General features: G+C 33.9%; 1 protein-coding gene across 1 annotated transcript; it reads left to right on the top strand.

Annotated features, from left to right (window-relative positions):
• Positions 1 to 7,873: 7,873 nt before the first annotated feature.
• Positions 7,874 to 17,077, top strand: LOC131039476 (lipase-like PAD4). The gene is made up of 4 exons (XM_057972250.2): positions 7,874 to 8,194; positions 8,475 to 8,772; positions 10,049 to 10,810; positions 15,933 to 17,077. The coding sequence occupies exons 1-4, from the start codon at positions 8,175 to 8,177 to the stop codon at positions 16,683 to 16,685; spliced, it is 1,833 nt and encodes a 610-aa protein (XP_057828233.1). The 5' UTR covers positions 7,874 to 8,174; the 3' UTR covers positions 16,686 to 17,077.
• Positions 17,078 to 19,935: the final 2,858 nt, after the last annotated feature.

Here is a 19,935-nt window from a genome sequence, read left to right as displayed (position 1 = left end):
AAATTAATTATTTTTATTTATATTTGAAAATTAATTTTTTATTATTTAAATATCTATAAAATTTAATTTTAGATTTATACTTTTAATATATTTATATATAATAAATATTCAGCCATATTATACTATATACTATTTATATTAAAGTTCATAAAATTTACATACAAGTTTTAATTTTTCATTTTACTTATTTAATACAATTTATTACAATATATTGGTTGTTTTAATAGAGCTTTAAAATTTAATTGTGGTTTGTTCATGGCCCTCTTCGAGTTGATCCTATCTCATTGCTGATTAAAAAGGTCTTATGGGAGAGACCAAGTCAAGGATGGGTGAAGATAAATTTTGATGGTGCTTCCAAAGGAAACCCCAAAAGATTTGGTGATAAGTGTCACACGGAATTAATATGGAGTAATCTTAGCCATTCGAGTACAAAGATTAAAAAATGGAACAAATAACGAAGCAAAAACGCAAGCGCCTTTTCTTGCAATAAGGCTAGCTATTCAAATTGGAGTCTCTAAAAATCAGCTTGAGGATGATTCATAGATAGTGGTAAATGCAATGACTTGGGGAGAAGCTCAAAATTGAAATATTAATAAAAATATCAAGTTAATTTTGAATCTTTTAAAATATTATCAAGATTTAAAATTGTCCCATATCACAAGGGAAGGAAATGTATAGACTAACAAAGCTTTGAAGTGGGGGTGTGGATTAGACAACGAGGAGAAGATAGAGTAATTGGATGATTTAAAAAAGGTTTCATTCTCCCTAAGAGAGGATTCCAACACTATAGGTGGGATGAATGCAGAGAATCTGTAAGGGGGATAATAATCTTTTAGACCAGGTGGATGGGATGGAAAGGGTTAAAATCCGATAGAATACTGTCTCTAGTAACAACTAGATAAGAAGGATGGAGTGATTGAGAGGGATTAATAGAATGTATACCAACTTTGTCGACATTGGCAAAGGCTTGGCTTTCAACGAAGAGTCTTTTAAGCTAGGAAGCGATAGCCTTTAGCAGATCGAGCAAATAGAAGGTGCAAGTCTTGATCAACTGACTGGTAGGAAGGTGTTTAGGTGGTAGGGTGAATACAATGGAAGCAAAATTTTCTTTAGGGATTGCAAAGCAACTGGATGCCTTCAAAGGTATCATCATAGAGGTTCACGCATGAGGCACATATTCAAAATCGAAGAGCCAAAATTTCTTGGCATGGTGGACATGATGTTGGGAGAGAAATATGTGAAATCTTCTTTTAGATTTAGAACAAATGCATATGTGGCCTCCATCTTTATAGCCCGATATTTGAAGCTGGGAACAAAGGAGGATGCAAAGTGGGTGATGAGAGAATGTGTGAGAGATGAATGGAAAGAGGGTTTGAATACCTTCTTAGTGATGGCAAGGCCAAGTGAAGGTTTTGTGACCAAGGGTGGTAGTGGGTGCATGAAGCTGAATTTGAGCCACCTTTGAGACCATTTTTATTTTGGGGTGTTGATGATGATAGGGAAGCAAGAAGGGCTGAAGCACAAGATGGATGGAGGCATATCAAGGAATATCTCAGAAATAGAGATGCAACCATACAAGAACAAGAAGGAGAAGATTCTAAGAAGAAGAACAAAAAGAAGCCACACTTCATGAAAGAAGACTACTATCTCAATAGAAGTATGAGCGAAGGAGAGTCATCTAAAAAATAAAGATTACAAGTATCTTCTTTTTGTCAAAGTGTATGTGCATCAGGCCTTAGGAGAAAGACCATTTTGTTATTTTTTTTATATGTATGGATGTTAGAGGACATGATTAGTAGAATGTATGTTGGTCTGTTATCTTAACATGGTGATTAGGTGATAGGGGAGGAGGATTGGTGTAATATGTATTGGGCTAGATTTTGTGTTCAAACAACATTGTAATGCTTATTTTACTATTTCAATATAAATATATAATTTTTGTTGATATAAAAAAAATTAAATGTTATTCACTTAGTTGAACACAAATATAAAATTCTTAACAATCATTTGTGGAAGTTTACTAAGTATAAAATTCTTAACAATCACATGTGGAAGTTTATTATTAGATTGAAACTATGAAGCTTACCTTAATGTAGGTTGCAATCATTTAAACATCAATTATATTAACTATTTGACAACAATGATATTATTTAGTTATATTATTGTTAGAATAAATGTATTAATGCTTTTCAATATAGGAATATAGTAATTTACTAAAAGATTTATGGTGGTCTTTATAAGAAAGGAATTCAATTTAAAATTTTGATTTAAGAAATTAAAAATAGGTGTGTAATTGAATATAAATTTGGTCAAGGGTAAGGATAATGTACAAGTTGAAGAATTTATTTTTTGTATGTATTTAATCTATTTATGTATTAAATATTTAAGTAAATAAGAAATGACATAGGTATGTAAATTTTATTATTATATTTTGTTAGGTGCATGTGAATTTAGAAATGATCATATGTTTCCAAGTGTCTAGTAGTCACAAGCATACTATAAAGTAAATATTTAGACACCTTTATAAGATATTATCATGAAGTTCATATAAAGTAATGGACTCTTTGAGGATATGATCATATGCAATTGCCTTCGATAAATGTCTTTTTTCATAAATAAGTTTCTATAAGAAATTGTAACTATTTATATATCTAAAATTAGAAGGTTACACAACCTCCCCCCCTAGATAATTGGTCGTATCCATAAGATACAATGAATTGATAGAAGAGGGGGAAAAAAAGGGTAAGTGCATGAAAAATGAAGTCCTGAACAAAAAAGGGGTCTTAAATGGCCACTTTTTTCTTAAATAAGGGAAGATTGATTTTGGATGAGAAAATAAATATAGTTATGCTCAAAATTTGAAGAAGCAAAAAAAATAAGAGTTTAAAGAGCTCTAAATCTACTATCTGAGGATGGTGGAGATTAAGGCATTCAAAAAAGGGGGCCAAAAAACTACTTCTATTTTTATCAAAAGATATATCATAGCATCTAGTGTGCCCCCCCTTAAAATGTCAACATTTTTTTAGTAGTTCAAAAATCACTTCAATGAGAAATTAGTTAAAACCATGTAGTTTATGCTCAAATGTTTAGTTAAATTTTTAATGAATATATGAGTTTTTACTCATTTTCAAAGTGGACATGTCCTAAAAAATAGAACATTGAGCATGCAAACCCTTAATTTTATTGAAAACTAATAGAGAATCATTTTTTATAATGTGTAGAAGAGTCCAGTCTTAAAAAATGTAATTTGTTTGAACAAATATTGATGAACTAGTTAAAAATGTGGATACAAATATTGTACATAAGTTTTTTATGAAAAATTGAGACACTAGTAAAATAAATTAAATATAAAAAATCTAACATAATTGAAATGTAGCAAAAATTACATGGTTAGAAAAGTTAAGAGATAGCTCAATGTTTCTGTCATTTTTTAACTAAACATTAAAACATGTGTAAACCTAATGGAGAGCACGCTCAAGATTGTACTAATTATTTTACAATATGAGAGAACACATTTTTCGGTATAGAAATGTTTGTCCAGCCTTTTGGGTTGGTGGGCCCAAGGAAATACAACACCCAAAGGGTGGGAAATTCCCAGACAAGACGATAATAGAGAGTACATTATACATGCTCGACATTTTTTGTGAAGGAAAATTCTCCCTTCTCCCTTTCCCTACATTCTCTCTCTCTCTTCTCTCTCTCTCTCTCTCTCCATACCTTAGATATCTTCGAGCCGACCTCTCCAGTTGTATCGGCTCTCTCTGTCTCCCCCCTCTTAACATCTTGTTCCCTCTCTCTCTCTATCTTTCATGTCCCTCCTTCCCTCTCTACTTCCCTCTATCTCCCCTCTCTGTAATTCTCTCTATCTCCCTTCTCTACTGTCTCTACCTACCCTCTCCCCGGACACTCTTGTATTGTGGATGCAATTATTCCCTATTTAGTTGTATGAGAAGCTATTCAGCACATTTTCAGGTGTACTTAGGAATTATTTTGTCCCAGGGTCACATGTCCTTTGAAGTTAGTTAGAATGGGCATGTTATATTTACTTTTAGTCATTTAATATTTAATATATTTAGGCATTATTATTTTGTAAAGGGTTTCTTACTGGCTTTGATCTGGGTGTTGCTGATACTATTACTCATACCGAATTACTTGAGTAGCTATACATTGTAACACTATTACATGTATGCTCATTTATAATTCTCTGGCTGTGAGATGGGGGTTTCTTGAGCGAGCGGCTCTTGATGTTTTCTTGATCCGATCTTTTCTCTATCTCCTCCTAGCTCTAAGTCAGTCCAGAGACCGCGCACACGAACTGCAAGACGATCTCTACCTTCCCCTTCACCACCCCACTCTCTCTTTCTCTCCCTCTTTCTCTCTCTCTATTACCCTCTCGATTACCGATCTCAGATGCCTCTCAAGCTCTTCAGGGAAAGTAGAGAAAGAGAAAGTGAAGAGCTCCTCTCAACCTATTCATCATCACTCCCCCCCTCTCTCTCTCTCTCTCTATATATATATATATATATATCCCTCTCCTGTCAACATCTCGTTCTCTTCTCCTTCCTTCCCCACTTCTCTTTATCTCCCTTCTACATCTCTCTACTTAGCTCTCCCTCCTTACCCACCTCTCTCTCCTTCCTTCCCTCTCTCCCCCTCTCTTCCTCTCCAAATTATTCATGGTTCAATGTTTAGGTCCCATGGTTTAGGTTTTAGTGTCTAGGGTTTACGGTGTAGGGTATAGTGTAAATATGATTTAAGGTTTATGGTTGATGATAGAGGGTCTATCTCTCCCCCCTTCTTCTCTCTCTTCTTTCTCCCCTCTCTAGGTCTCTTCCTCTCTCCCTCCTTACCCTCTCCCTCCCTCCCTCCTTACCCCCCCGCTCTCTCTCTCTCTCCCTCCATTTCTCTCCCTCTCTTCCTCTCTCTTTGAATTATTTATGGTTTAGGGTTTATTGTTTAGGGCATATAGTTTAGGGTTTACAATTGATGATGGAGGGCTAATGATCTACCTCTCCTTCCCTTCCTCCTTATCTCTCTATCGATCTTTCTCTCTCTCTAGGTCATTACCTCTCCCTACCACCCTTTCCCTCTCTACGTCTCTCCCTTCTTCCATCATTCCCTCTCTACCTCTCCCTCCTTCACTCCTTACCTTCCTCTTCTCTCCCTCTTTACTGAAATCTCCCTCTCTTCCTCTCCCTCTCACTAAATTATTCATAGTTTAGGGTTTACAGCTAAGGCCTAGAGTTTAAGGTTTATGATTGTCTTACGTCTATCTCTTCCCTCTTTAGGTCTAGATTATTCACGAAAGGGTCTCTTACTATTTTTTTACATATTCTTGCTTGACTTGAGTGTACATTTTGGTATTAGGGTTTTCCAAGTTTTTAATTTATTTTTTTGGTTTTTTTAATCTTACGTTTTATAAAAAAATGATAATCAAACAACACAAAAAAACCCTAAACTAGGCAAAAAACTATAAACCATAAACCTTAAACAATGTATAGATTCGTAAATCCTACAAACCACAATTTAACCAATGTAAAGAATATAATGAAGATAAAAACAACCTCAACATGAGCAAAAGCAATTTTTTATTCAAATGGTTAGGGCTATTAAAAACCAATGTTTACACTCTCTTGAAAGGAATGAATTTTTCAATGTTTTTAACTATTTGGTTAGGGCTATTGAGAAATATTAACCAAGGTGAGCTAGGAGTTAACACACAAGGGGCATGTTGGTTGATAGGGAAGAATGTACAAATTGCATATATATTTAATGGTTTAAGTTGCAACTTACGAGATAAAAACGTATTGCAATGAGGCTCAAAATAAAGATACCTAGAGATCTACTAATAAATTAAAAATATTTGAAACCAAAGGGGAAAAGAATCAAAAGGAAGAAATGAAAAGGAGAAAGGACACATAGAAAGAGCGTCTTCTACATAAAATAATTAGCTCATTAGATTGAATTGGTAGAATGATACTTCTTATTTAATTTAATTTTAGTGTGCTATGTACTTCTTCATCTAGGATTTTTGTTTATGTTATGCAATTCCTAATTTATTGTCTACTATCTAATTAAAAATAATTTAGTTATTTTAGGCTTTATCTTTGATTTGTGAGAAAAGTGATTCCTTTAATACTTCTCCCATCATTTAAATGATAGTAATATTTACATGGTTTGGTTACTTCTTAAAGGGATTCTTTATTTTTAAATAATATGCTTTAGAAAATTGAAATCATCAAATAAAACATTAAACCCAATTTTCTTAGAATAATTTAGTTTGATTTCATATGTTACCACCACAATCTTTCTATGGGGTCTAGTAGTGGTGTTGTAGATCTTGTTCATGTGTTCAGGGAATGGGGCTTCACTAGATATAGACAATATCATATCACGTGCATTCATATTGGAGGGTTTAATATCCAAAAAATAAGGGTACAATATATTGCCCATTGGTGAAAATAGGGGATTTTTAATTTGGGCTATGAAAAAATGTAATATTTTGTGCAAATAGGGGGGCTTTTAATTTGGGCTGTGTATTGGGAGAGGGTGGAAAAAATAGAGTTTAGGGAAATACATTTTGAAAATGGGGGAATTTTTTAGTATGCCATGAACGCACGTGATATAACCCAAGTTCACTAAGTGAAGCCCCCGTGAAGTCATTGGTGTTCACTTATTTATAACTAGGGACTTCTAATCTATTATCTACTTGTGAAATGTCCACTTCTCACCTACTTAGTTTCCATAACCATACCATCTAAGAGAGTTAAAAAATCTAAAGAAATAATACTTTTCTAGGATACTTAGTGGTACATAATATGGTCTTCCCACTAGTATTTTATTCACTCATTTATTAATCACGTTACGATCTTACCAGGTCATGTAAAATTTCATTAAACCAAACCATGTAATGATTAGATTCACACAATGTATATCATGATGCATATTATCCTCTAAGGAAAATAATGTAAGATTGGTGTTTAAATTATTTTAAGTCACAAATATGCAAATAAATGAATTCATAAAAATCAAAACCATTGTACAAGAAACTTTCAATGTATAAGTCATACTAGAAATTCAATTATGTAACACTAAAAAATGAGTTCCACAAATCAAGACCATAAGTATGTACCCATTATTTCAATTGCTCATAACTTGGATTTCTCTAGCGACACTTCTTCTAACCACAAAAAAGAAAATAGTTCATAACATATAAGGAATGATCCTAAAGATATTGAAATTAGGTTCATTTATAAATATCAAGGAAATTTAGGTTTTCCTGTCCATGTCATTCCATCTAAATTAAAACATAATTCTTTAGGAGAAATAATTTTGTACTCATTAATATTAGTAATTAAGAATTTTAAAAATTATATAAGTTGTCAAATCATCTCGGAATGGTAGGAATTGTCTTTAAAAAATCAGAGCCTTTACAATCCTAATCTTAACCTTTACAATCCTAATCTTACTAAGAATTAATATTTTTATTAGATCTACCAACTAATTGATCTAGTTAAGTAGTCAATACATTCTTCACCACTCAAGGACTTTACCATTGAGTGCATAAATAGTTCCATTCTCTGGCTGCGGCTAAACTGACTTCAAAACCACATATCAATAACACGAAAAATCAATAACACAAAATTTTTCAAAAATTACAAACCTTTGATCATGATCAACAAATTTAGATATGACTTTGATTTTTCAATTTAAAAAAAAAATCAATAACACAAATTTTATAACCCCTTCGGGAAGCCAGTTTAGCTCCCATTCCCTCCACATGGGATTTATGGTTGGCTGGCTTCCTTTGCCATTAATATATTAATCTGTGCTTCCAAGAAAATCAATTTGAATTCATGTTTATGTCCTCAAAATTAGTGCACACAACAATCTTTTTGAGCGATTTGGAAGGGCGCTGATCCAACCAAGGGGGAATGTTCGCGGAAGACTGGTCTTCTGTCATTATGGTCCGGCCTAGACATTCCTTGCAAGTTCGCACAGGACGCAAAATTTCCGCACTTCTTCCCTCGATTGACAAGTCCACCTTTCTTCCTGTGCTCGGCTATAAATACAGAGCATCCATTCATCCAGACTAAACCTAAAGAAGAGAAAGGAAGGAGAGAAAGTCATTGATTTTGAGTATTGCAGTGCATATCCAATTTCTAAAGCTTGTCATGGCTTCTGTGTTTGCAAGGTTAATAAATTTATGACCATTTCATTTCATGTCTTGATGTTTTTTTGCAACCCTGTATGAAAGTTTTTGGATCATAGATGTTTCAATTATAGTTTATGTAGTTTTGACTTCATTAACAAATTTGTGGAAAATTTTGATCTGTAACGTTCTAAACAAGAAAACCCACTTGGATAGATTCTGTATCCAGGGGGCTTCTGAGTCTTCCTTTGTCTCATATTAGTATTGTTTACTCCTTTGTATTTATTTGTGTTGTATTTGTTCTTGTGGGTGTTGAGTGCAGGTTTGGAGGACCAGAAACTATCAGGAGGGCAAGTTATGCTGCTTACAACAATGCTAATGGATATGTTTCGCAAGATTTTGGAAATAACACAGTTTGCGTAGCCTTTTCGGGTTCTCTAGATCCCAGTGCCATTGGGCGAGTAGACAATAAATTTGGAGTTTGCAAGATCAATGAGAATAATGATTGTTTTGAGTCCATGGTGGATGGGACTACAAGAAAAGAGCCCCGGGAGCGAGCCACTGTCTACAGCGAGGCTCTCACCAAATTTTTAGGTCTTTGGAACGACATCAAAGCCCAGGTTTGTATATTGTTTCTAGACTTGATCGATCAGATCTGACAACGAAGGGGAATAAAATGTATTGACATGTTTTGAGTCTGTAAATGTGAAGTCTAAACTCACGTCTAAGAAAAATTGCAGCTTTTAGAAATCTACCCAGCTTTAGAATCTGTTTGACATGTGTAAGTGGAGGGTTTTGAAAGCTGGGGAGGTATCTCTATGGATTTGGGTTCTCTGGGCAAGAGAAAATTTCAGCCAATCAAAAGTGGGTATTTGCGCAGTTAGTATCTAAGATAGAGTCCACATATTGTGTTACACCTGTGCAGTTCTTATGAAGGGGTGTTAAAAACTGAGGTCTATCCCTGTTCTTACGGAGGAGAGCAGCCAAAGGAAAATTTCCCTCTGCTATCGTCCTCTTTTCTCGACAGCTGCTCGCTTTTTTGTGGTTTTCTCCTGTGGTAATTAAACTGTCTGGGTTTTTGGGCATCATTAAAATCTCCATCTATCTATTCGCCTAAAAGCCTAACAGCCTAACAGGTCTCAGGCCTGTTATGTGGGTTTCTTTTTTTCCCTTGTCTTACGCCAGGCCTATCTGAGAGTGAATAGACTTGACTGGGCTCGATTATCGTTACTATAGATCAGTTCATATTCAATCGTACCCGTTTTCAGTAAATCTACTCGGGTTCATCCATGTGCCTAAGTAGTCTGATACGTTTAGGCGAGGAGGAGGATTACCATACCATCAGCAGGAATCTTTACTTTCTCCAAACAGAACAGAAACAGAGGCTATTATTGTTACAATGAGGTCTTGAAGGGTTCCGAAATCTAAGTTTTGCCTGACAAAACTGATGGGTCAACGTGGATTTGGGTGATTCTCTGGAGAGTCAGAGATGGTAGACTATACACAGACGCAGCCAAAGCCAAACCCATTTTGATTCGTATTCTGTAATCATGTATATCTATCTATTGAGCCAAACCCAGGAAGGAAAAAGGAGGAATTTTGGAACTACATAAACAAAAAGCCCTTTCACTTCCAGATCTATAAATCTAACACTTTCAGGTTGGTTGAGTGTCCTTCGTCCCTGAGAGTTCTTAGGTCTGAAAATCCAAGACTCCCCCTTTAGCCATTGCGTAGCCCTTCTTCAAGACCGGGCTTTTTTGAAGTGCTCTGTAGTCAAGGAGCCTTTTATGTATCTATTCGGCCAAACATTACTTCTCATTTTATTATTTATATTCATTGTTAGGCTCCATGTGGTTTTGTACTTGAAATTAAGAAACTCTTATTTTGTTCTTGCAGGTTGGAGAGGCACTTCGAACAGGAAAAACTGTTGTGTTTACAGGCCATTCCATTGGAGGCGGGATTGCTACTTTGGCCACACTTGCTAGTTTGGAGAAATGTGGTAAGGGCGCCTCTGTTTTCGCCATCACATTTGGTTTTCCCCTGATTGGAGATGAAATTCTCGCCAGAGCAGTTCGTAGGCAGGGGTGGGCCAATCATTTCTATAATGTTGTTTCAAAGAATGATGTTTTTGCCAGAACTCTGCTGGCTCCTTGCATATCCGTGTCAGGTTTTGTGGAAGCCCTGCTGCCTTACTGGCAGAGGTCTGTTGAGCAGATGAATAATAATGATGCAGACATTCTCATGGAGCCTGCAGACTTGGACTTTAACAAGTATTTAGTTACTGTCCTGCATCATGCTTGTGCAGTGGTTAACTTGATCACTGTTAACAATATGGAGCCTGGAAACAAACTGATATCAAGTCTGAAGCCTGCAGTGAAGTTAAGCCCTTACAGGCCATTTGGGTACTATTTGTTCTGCTCAAAGGAGGGAGGTCTTTTTGTTGAAAACAATGAGGCTGTGCTGCCCATCCTATTTTACTCCTTGGCTAGTGCTCAAGGTGAGGCTTCAATCTCAGACCACACTGGGTATGATAAAGTCTTCAATGCCCACACAAACGTCGTCAATTTGGAAGGGCTTCAAAATCTTCCGTTATCACAAGGTGCACCACAATCTTCTGCCATGGAAATCCAGCTGAATGCTCTTGGAATCGGCATTCAGGTAAGCATCTTAACGTCACTCATCTTATTTTTTTATTATCCAAACAAAAAAACTATATATTTTTATATATTTTATAAAATAAATTTTAAATTGATTAAAATAAATTTTGAAGAGCAGGCTTATATAAAAATAATGGAATTGCGTTACTTTTAATTTTTTGTGCCTGCCTAAACTTTTAGGATCGATTCGTACATCTGTTCTATTATTAATTATATAGAAATTAATTCTGTCTTTTTATGAATAATTTTTTTTTATAAAACATTATATATGAATTAAAATGTTTTTACTGATATTTCATATATTATACTGTCCAGTCTAATATTTATTTATTTATATAATAAATATTGAATTACCTTAAAATATAAAATATTTGAATTAAGGTTAATTAAATTTACATAAGGCACCATACTTTTTAGATTATGTAATAAACTACTAAATAGTACTGGGTCAACAAAAATAGAATTTAAATATTATTTCATTCAGCTGAACACTACAGATTACTTACCAATAGATATGGATCCAACCCATGAAATTTATCTTATTGTAGCTTGAAAGAGGTGACTTCAATTTATATTAGCTCTCAAGTTCAGGCACGAATCTTAATAATCATTTTACAGTAATGATATTAGTTAATTTATATTTTTTTGAATTTTAAAAAAAATTAATTTAATTTAATTTAATAAGAAATTTCTAAATTTAAATTTTTAATTTAAGAAATTAAAAATAGATATACGACTGAATATAATTTTAGATAAGAATAATGATGTTACATAGGTAATACAAATCAAGATATTGATAAGTATAAATAGAGAGTAAGAAATCTAATTTTTAATAAAATTCAATTTATTTATAAATGATATAGGTATGCAAATTTCATATTGCATTTTGTCTCCACCTTACGGTATATGTGAAACCTAAAATGATCATATCTTAAACTAAATAGCATAGTTTGAAGACTCGTTGAGTACTTGACAAAACTTACCAAACTTGATAGAATCTGAGCTAGCCGAGCTGTGTCAACTAGACTCAAGTTGGGTCTAGCCGAGTCTTGGAGAGTACTTAACCAAGTCTTACTCCAAGACTCCCAAGTCTTAGGCTCGAACTCTTGAGGCCTGAGCTTGGACTCTTTTAGCACCTAAACATGACATACATAGTGACTAAAATTAATGTTGAGACTTTGAGGGTCAAATGATAAATACATAATGTTTGAATTATGACAATCTGGTAGTCAAATTAGGCTTTTATGCTCTCTAAATGCATTGATTTCTTTTTGTGTGTAATTATGATATTTTTTTTTGTCGAATCTATGTTGAGTCTTGAGTAGAAGTTAAAATATTGGGTTGCCAAGTCGATTCCAAGTTTGAGTTTTTGAACTATATTATAAACATCCATGTAAGCATTCAAATACTCAAAGGATATTGTTATAAGCTGCATATAAATTATTAGACTTGTTGAGGAGAGGATCACGTATTATCGTCTTTTGTGTATGTATCATCCATAAGAGAAATCTCTAAGCACTTGCTATAATATGCATATCTAAATATAGGAAGGTTAGTGATAGGATGTGTTGCGTCCGTCTTCCCTAACAATTTGTCATATCCATAGGATACAAAGAATTAATAGAAGAAGGAAAAACAATATATGATTAGTGTAAAGCGGAAAATCGCGAGCGAACCCCAAGTGTTCCCCCCACCACTCCGAGGAGAGGGGAAGGAGGTCACTAGGGTTGACGGTTTTCACTTAGGAGAGACTTTACATTCAAAAGAGGGGTTGAAACCCACAAGATCCAATCCCACACAATGCTTGAATGTTTGAGTATCACTTCCGCGTCTTGTACACATATATCCTTCCTCTTTTCATCTACCAAAATGGGAGAGGAAAAGTAGTTTATATACTTGTCAGTTAGGGTTGATAGATTGATTTTTCCGACCTTAGGCCGACCAGGAAAGATTATTTTCCAAATTGCAAACATAAAGACCCGAGGCCCCAAAGAGACCGGGCCCAAAATAGGGCCAGGGACCAGGGCGCTCGGCGCCATGGTCCTGGGGGACCAGGGCGTTGGTCCTGGTCCTGAAGGACCAGGGCGTTGGGCGCCATGGTCCCACCTCCAGGGACAATAGGGTGCAAGGAGGATCAGGCCAGGGTGCTGAAAAATGCAGTTTTTGATGTCGTGGACAAGTTTCGGGGTCTCCATTCAGGTTTCGTGTTGCATCGCCATCGTGAAGACCCAAATGCGATCGAAATTGCAAGTGTCGCAATTTTAGGATGCTACAATTAGTAAATGTATTCTAAATCATACACGCATATCATGTAATTAGAGAAGCATCTAATCCTTGGGAGCATCTCTATAGGGACAATATCATATCATTTGAATTCATAGTTAAATTTATTTAGTATTTGACAAAAAAAAATATCTAGATTATTAGTTATTTAGGGTAGAGAGAGTATTAAATTAGATTTTTTTTCTTAGCCATTGGGGATAAGATATTGGAAGGGGATGGGGGTTGGGTCTAAGAGTTAATAGGTTGGGTAAAAATTTATAAATTTTAATTTATATATAATCTTTACCTTTAGCTTTTTGAGGCCACAAATAAGAATTGGTCATGCTATAATTTATGCAAGGATTGTATGTATTGTCAATACAAATTTATTTAATCTTTAATGGGTGAAATGATGGTGTTATTTGTATGTCATATAAGAGATACAAGCTTGTTTTAAAAAGATGGTTTTGACCTATGTATACCTTTTAGTATGATACATATTTACAAGATTGAAAAAGATTCAAACTTATCAAGTTGATTTTCGTAATGTAGACTAGACAATTGAAAACCATGAAATATAGTTCTTTTAAGAATTTAAAGCTTTTACTGTGCACCCTTACATGATAAATTTATCAATTAGAAGCTACTTTGTTTACATCTACAAGAATTTTATTAGGAAATACTGCATGACATAGTTTAATATTTGTGTTTGAGATAATAAATAATGGCAATTATAGTGTGAAACTACATAGAAAATGGTTTACATCATCCTTAATTTCTTGATCACGTGTTCCCTATAATTGACACATTGAAAATTGTTGGTTTTAAGCATCCTAGTTGTGGGTTAAAAAGTAGAACACATTATTGTGGGATCACCTCTTCAAGATTGAGTATTCAAGAGAAGACAACAATAATATACAAAATTTCACAATAGAATAATGGTGGAAATGGAACCTTCAACAATGTCAAATGAAAGTTGTATATGGTTGAAAGGCTCCTCAAGGTAACTCATTATTTGGAGCACTACTTTGCCCTATTACAAGCCATTTAAGTGTTAGCATATCTATTCTAAAGCCTCTTCAATTGCTCCCCATCTCTCAAGGAAAAGGAAAGCACTTCGTCCTTGTTACGCCTTGTTACGACTTCTGTTTTAAGAAACAACCTAGTAATTTGAGCAAAAAGCCTTCTCTGAAACTTAAATCTCAATTCTCCTCATCTTCACCACCTTGGAGCTCCTATTCTTCACAAATTCCACATAAAGGGTGGGTTTGTACCCATTAATCCTTTTTATAAATGTGGTGAGCCTACCCCTCTATGAAATCTTCTAGAACTTGGCATTTTTGTTAATTAATTCATAGGAGATGGACTCCTCTATTACAATATCCACCCATGAATTCTAAGCTTTAATCCAACTTGTAACTTTGAATTTATTGCTTCATCTTGACAACAAGGGTCCACATCATAAAATTGTTCAAAATAAGCTTATCTCTAGGAAGCTTCCACCAATATAGGATTTGAAGCTTTTCAAACAGCTATGAATCTTCTTCATTACACATCTTAATGTTTATGATTCCAGAGTGAAGGGAGGTGGAATTAAATGTAACAACATCCAAATTCAGACAATTCATGGTTTAGTATTTTTTCAACTTAAATAGGAAGGTTATTGCCCCACCCATCTTGAGTATCCCTCATGGGAGACCTCCCAATTTGTAAAGAAATCAGTCGTAGAGTTTCCTTCATGAAAAACATGCATGATTTTGACATTAAGAATTGAGTCCGAAGTACTAAGGAATCAACAACAAGATGACTAACAGTAGCAAGAAGTACGCACCTTCAAAAGGCAATCAAAGATATTTAAAGAACCAACTTAAACTTCCGAGTGTGGATACCCAAATTCTTCTCGAAGAGGATCCCTTGAAAATTAGTTGTCTCCTTCGCAAATTGGTTGGTCCAAACTCTAACATTGGTAGAAAAAGTACCAATTGCTCGCTTCCCATATGATTTCTTATCACTATTCCAACCCTTGAAGGACCTTGGTTGTGTTTGAAAGCTCCATCAAAATCATACTAATTGAGTGCAAGGCTTTTAAAAGAAAATCTTAAACTCGACCCCATGTTCTAGCCATCAACTACTCGCGAGTCCTTTATAGAAACCAAAATAATCCCAAAAGAATGAGGCCAATTCTTATAAACTATCAAAATGTTCTATTTAATAGCCAAACATATTTGAGCTGTTGTTGAAGGTTGACGTGAAATGTATAAAGTGGTAAATTGGAAGGAAAATATTAGTTTTGTTCACAGGATTTAATGAGAAGTCTTATTAAATATGCTAACTATACAGATTGCTCAGTATTTTAACATTTATTTGGATTTTGTTTGATACAGGAAGAAAAACCATTAGTTATTTATGTTTTGATTTTTTTAATTTTTTATTAAAAAGAGTGCATTCATTTGAATTAGGAATTTGAGATTTTTCATAACTCTCGTCATATGAACAATTGTAATTGTTTTAGGACTCAATTTCAAATCTTTTATTTAGGAGAAACTTTGGTAATTTTATGTGAAAATAGAATCTTTAATTCTTGTTTATTATTTTGAAGGTATTTTTTTTCATTATTTGATGTTTCTTTCTTGCTAGTTTTTTTTTTTTTTTTTCCATTTGTTAACTTTTTGAAGATCATTTTTAATCTTAATTTAACTTGATTTTGTGGAATAAGATTCTTTTATGTATATTTATTAATTAAGATTATATGTATTTTAACAATCAGATATATTATAAAGAAATTTTTTAATATATGAAATACTACACATTTGACATACATACTTAAAATTGTCCTTTATGTTTCTTAATTTTGTTGGCAGAACACAAGAGCTAGACTTGCACTGAGAGCTGCAGGAGAGGCGGAACATAAGCTGATAGACAACCGCAACAAACTAAAGGATGAACTGGCAAAGTTGTTAGAAGGACATATGACAAAAGTGAAAGAGTATAGAACCAGATGTTTGAACAAGCACGTTGGATACTATGACGCTTTCAGGGAACAAAAGGAGAAAGAAGATTTTCATGCCAACCTTAACAGGCTTAACCTTGCTGCCTTTTATGACAAGTTAGAAGATATGGTGGAGACCCACCAGGTGCCCGATGACTTCCAATTCATTGAAGAATTGATAAAAGATGGAACAGAATATAGGCTTTATGTGGAGCCTCTGGACATCGCAAATTACTACAGGTTGGGCAAGCATGAGGATTCGGGGCATTATATTAGAAATGCAAGGCCTCGTCGTTATAAAGCTCTTGAAAAGTGGTTGGCAGACATAAAACCCGAAGAAAAGAAGGTAGGCGTGCTTGATAGTATCCCAGGTATAACAAAGGACTCCTTATTCTGGGCTCATGTTGAAGAAGTTTCATGGATAATGAGTAATCCAAGGGAAAATCTGGAGGTTAAGAGGACCAGGTGCAACGATTTACAGAACATTGTGAGGCAGCTGTTGGAGAAAAAAGAGTTATGTAAGGAGGAGGTTGTGATGGGAGAATCCAGTTTTGTGAAATGGTGGAAGAAGCTCAGTCCACAAGACCAACAAATCTCCCCGATAGCCTCTATTTTTCAAGGCTGAAACTGGTGCTCGTATTATCAGATCTTGAATTGCTCCTCTTAAGAAATTAAGAGATACCGTAGTTGAAGTGGAGCAATTGCCGTTAAGACTTGAACGTTGTTAAACTTTGTTTGTGTTTCAGTTAAGACTCTTATATTTTACTGCTGTAGGGTTTCTCTTTCGAATGTAGATAGCTTTTATTTTACTCTCTTAGCTTTTATTTTACTCTCTTTTGTAATGAAGCACAGTAATGTTTTTTCTGGTTATTCGAATGGTTATTCGAATATTAATGTAAATTCCCTCTATGTACTTTCGATGGCTGCAAAAAATGAAATTGTCTGACCTTTGCATTGTAAAGTTTACTGTATTATATCTGGTGACGTTATCTAATATATTGTAGCATATGTTGTTTATCTTGTTAGAAATTAACTCATAATTGAATTATGTTTAGGATGGATGAGTCATCTAGTATTGAATGTGTGTTAAATTAAGTTGAAGATGTGTCTTTTATTTTTCTGTTCATATTGTTTTGCCAAATTATAGAAAGCTGTTTGAGTTATATTATAATTAGAAATATGTATTTTTTTAATGTATTAATCAGAGTTCTTTACAGTTCCATTTTCTGTGATTTTGTTGCAGTTATATTTCTAATTATATTGTATATTGTAATATAATTTTTTTCCTTATTTTGACGATGGATCAGAATGTATTCAAAAGCATAGCATTATGTGGTTTACTTGCTGTACGTAGTTTTAATTGTTAATCGTAAGATGTTTGGCTTGCTTTCTGTAAGTGATTTAGTTATTTTGCGTAAGATGTGCAGTTTTGAGTGTTGAATTAGTTAAAGATTGGAATATAAGACTATCATTTAGTATTGGTGTAGCTCCTTCTCCTACATCCCATCTTAAACCATATTATGGATTCTCAAGGTTCTTAGCTTTGATCCAACTCAATTACCACTGTTAGGCCAGGATTAAAAAGCAGGACAAGATGGAGTTACATTTTATTGTCCCAAGAAACGAAGATTTAACTTTTTATAAATAGGAACTGAATTTAAATTTTTATTGTGCTAATTTATCAGTTGTTAGAAGACAGTTATAATTGATTGTGTTTGTTAGCGATTCAGTTTAAAATCAGTGTTTAAATAAACATTTTCATTCAATGATATATATATTTTTTCTTGTTTGTAATTGTTTGATACCTTAAATTTGTATATAAAAAGTGAATGGCGTGTAGGCCGGTGGAGGGCAATTAGTTTGGCACTGCAATTTTGTGTCATCGCTGTCGTCGCAGTTATACATTTATTTTGTTCACTCTGTTTTTTTTGGGCGTAGCTTGCATTGGTTGGCAAGGAACCTGAATTCTTTGGATTATTATATACTTTTGGATTTGAATGAAATAATTAAAGGTTAATTTTTTTTAATTTTATGACATGAAGAGAGTTGTTGCTAGCTGTAAGGAAGAATTAAATCAGTAAGAATATTCTGTTGTAAAATGTTTTCTGATACTTTTCATTTAACACTATAATAAGGTTGGTTGATGATGGTATTTCAAATTTGAATTTGCAAAGGGAAGTGTTTTTAGAAATTTTGCAGGATCAGTCAATTTTTGGAATTTGAGATTGATATGGGAAGTGAATTTTTTATTTTTAACAAAAGATAGTTTAAATAGTGGATATATTAGAATTATTGATTTTTGTTTTTGATGCAACAAATTTTACTTGAGAATGTTTATTTGGATTTGGATAAAATCTAAGAATTTGTGGGTAATTGCTAGTGGGAGGTATGAAAACTTGACATTGATTTGTTAAATATCTAAAAGAGGAACTTAAGCAAAATGAGAAAAAGGTTGATGGAAATTTATTTCTAATAGGGTGCATTAAATCAATCAATCTTTTTTAAGATAATCTTGTAAATGCCTATTAAGATCCTTATATTGTTAAATTGCAAACACAAAGAAAGGGTATTGAAAATGTTAAAATGAGTCCAAATGAATTTATTATTGAATTTCTTACAAAATTTGAAGGGATGATGTATCAAATAAGAATTATAGTTAATTACTTGAGTAATCAACATTTGAAATTGAAGATATTTTTAAAAGTTTACCTCCAAAATATAACAATATTATTTTTACAACAGAAATTTCATAAGATCTTTTTGTATCAGTTTGATATAAATTGTGGGCCCACTCCTATATAACAAGACATCAAACAAAAGAAAGCTTCATACCCAAAACGAGGAGCCAAAAAGAAAGAGAGAAGAAAGGAACTCAATCTACTCCATAGAGACTCCATAGGGAGATTATCACTAGTACTACAATTACCATCTCAAGCAAACTTCACTTAAATTGCGAGATTTCAATCTTTCTTTTGCTTATGTTTTCTCTTGGTGAGGAGCACTTCCATAATTCATTTAGTGTTGTCATCTATAGAATCCAACGCTTCCAATCTAATTTTTTCAGCTTCAAATTTTATTTCCTAATGATTGTTGTTCTTAACAATGTTAGGCTTTGAGAGCTTACTTGTCATCTAGGTGATTGTGCAAATGTCAAAGAAAACCAAGACATCCACATAGTCCAAAAGGTCATAGTTATCCTCTGAAAGAGAATGCAAGAGATCCTCATCATTAAAGGAAAGGTGTTAGGAATGTGAAGCCTAACGGTCACATGACCATTCACATTCCCCATCTCTTCATTTCATGGTTGAATATAATTATATAAAAGACTTTGTGCAGTCCATGTATGATGTAGTTTGGATATACATTAATAGAAGAGATTTCCTTGCTTTTTCGTGGATGAAGCTAGTCAGTGGTGAACCACGTAATCTTTCGTGGTTGGCTTGAGTAGAGATGGAAGCACAAGATGATGATGTTGAATTTGTTATTGAAGATTTTTTTGACAATTTGGATTCAGCTGAAGAGGAGGACGTTGAAATGAGTGAAGATAAAATTGAAGAAGTTGAGACCAAGAATTGGGAGGACTACATAGAAGAAAAAAATATGAAGTTGAAGGAAGAGAACCTGTTTCTCACAAAACGATTGTTTTTTATGGAAGATGCAATGGGGAAGAATTTGATTTCGATAGCTCGTGAAGCTGAAAAACTTAGAACAGAACTCACAAATTCAAAACATACATTAAACCACACGAAGCAGAGCAAAGGTTGGTCTGTTATAGAATTCGAGGCAGATGCAAATAATATTTTCTTTGACTTCCAGGAGAAGCGAGAAGGTCCGAATCTCATGGTTGCCATGTTTCTGGAGGTGTTTGGACATCA

This window comes from Cryptomeria japonica, chromosome 9 (assembly GCF_030272615.1).
Source record: "Cryptomeria japonica chromosome 9, Sugi_1.0, whole genome shotgun sequence".
Taxonomy (NCBI): Eukaryota; Viridiplantae; Streptophyta; class Pinopsida; order Cupressales; family Cupressaceae; genus Cryptomeria; species Cryptomeria japonica.
This window is presented reverse-complemented; position numbering and strand designations above follow the sequence as displayed.

Excerpts from the sequence above, each read along its gene's own strand:
- LOC131039476 (XM_057972250.2), top strand. The coding sequence starts at position 8,175 with ATGGCTTCTGTGTTTGCAAG. Across the intron at positions 8,195-8,474 it reads ATGGCTTCTGTGTTTGCAAG|GTTTGGAGGACCAGAAACTA; the intron begins GTTAATAAATTT and ends TGTTGAGTGCAG. Across the intron at positions 10,811-15,932 it reads CTCTTGGAATCGGCATTCAG|AACACAAGAGCTAGACTTGC; the intron begins GTAAGCATCTTA and ends TTTTGTTGGCAG.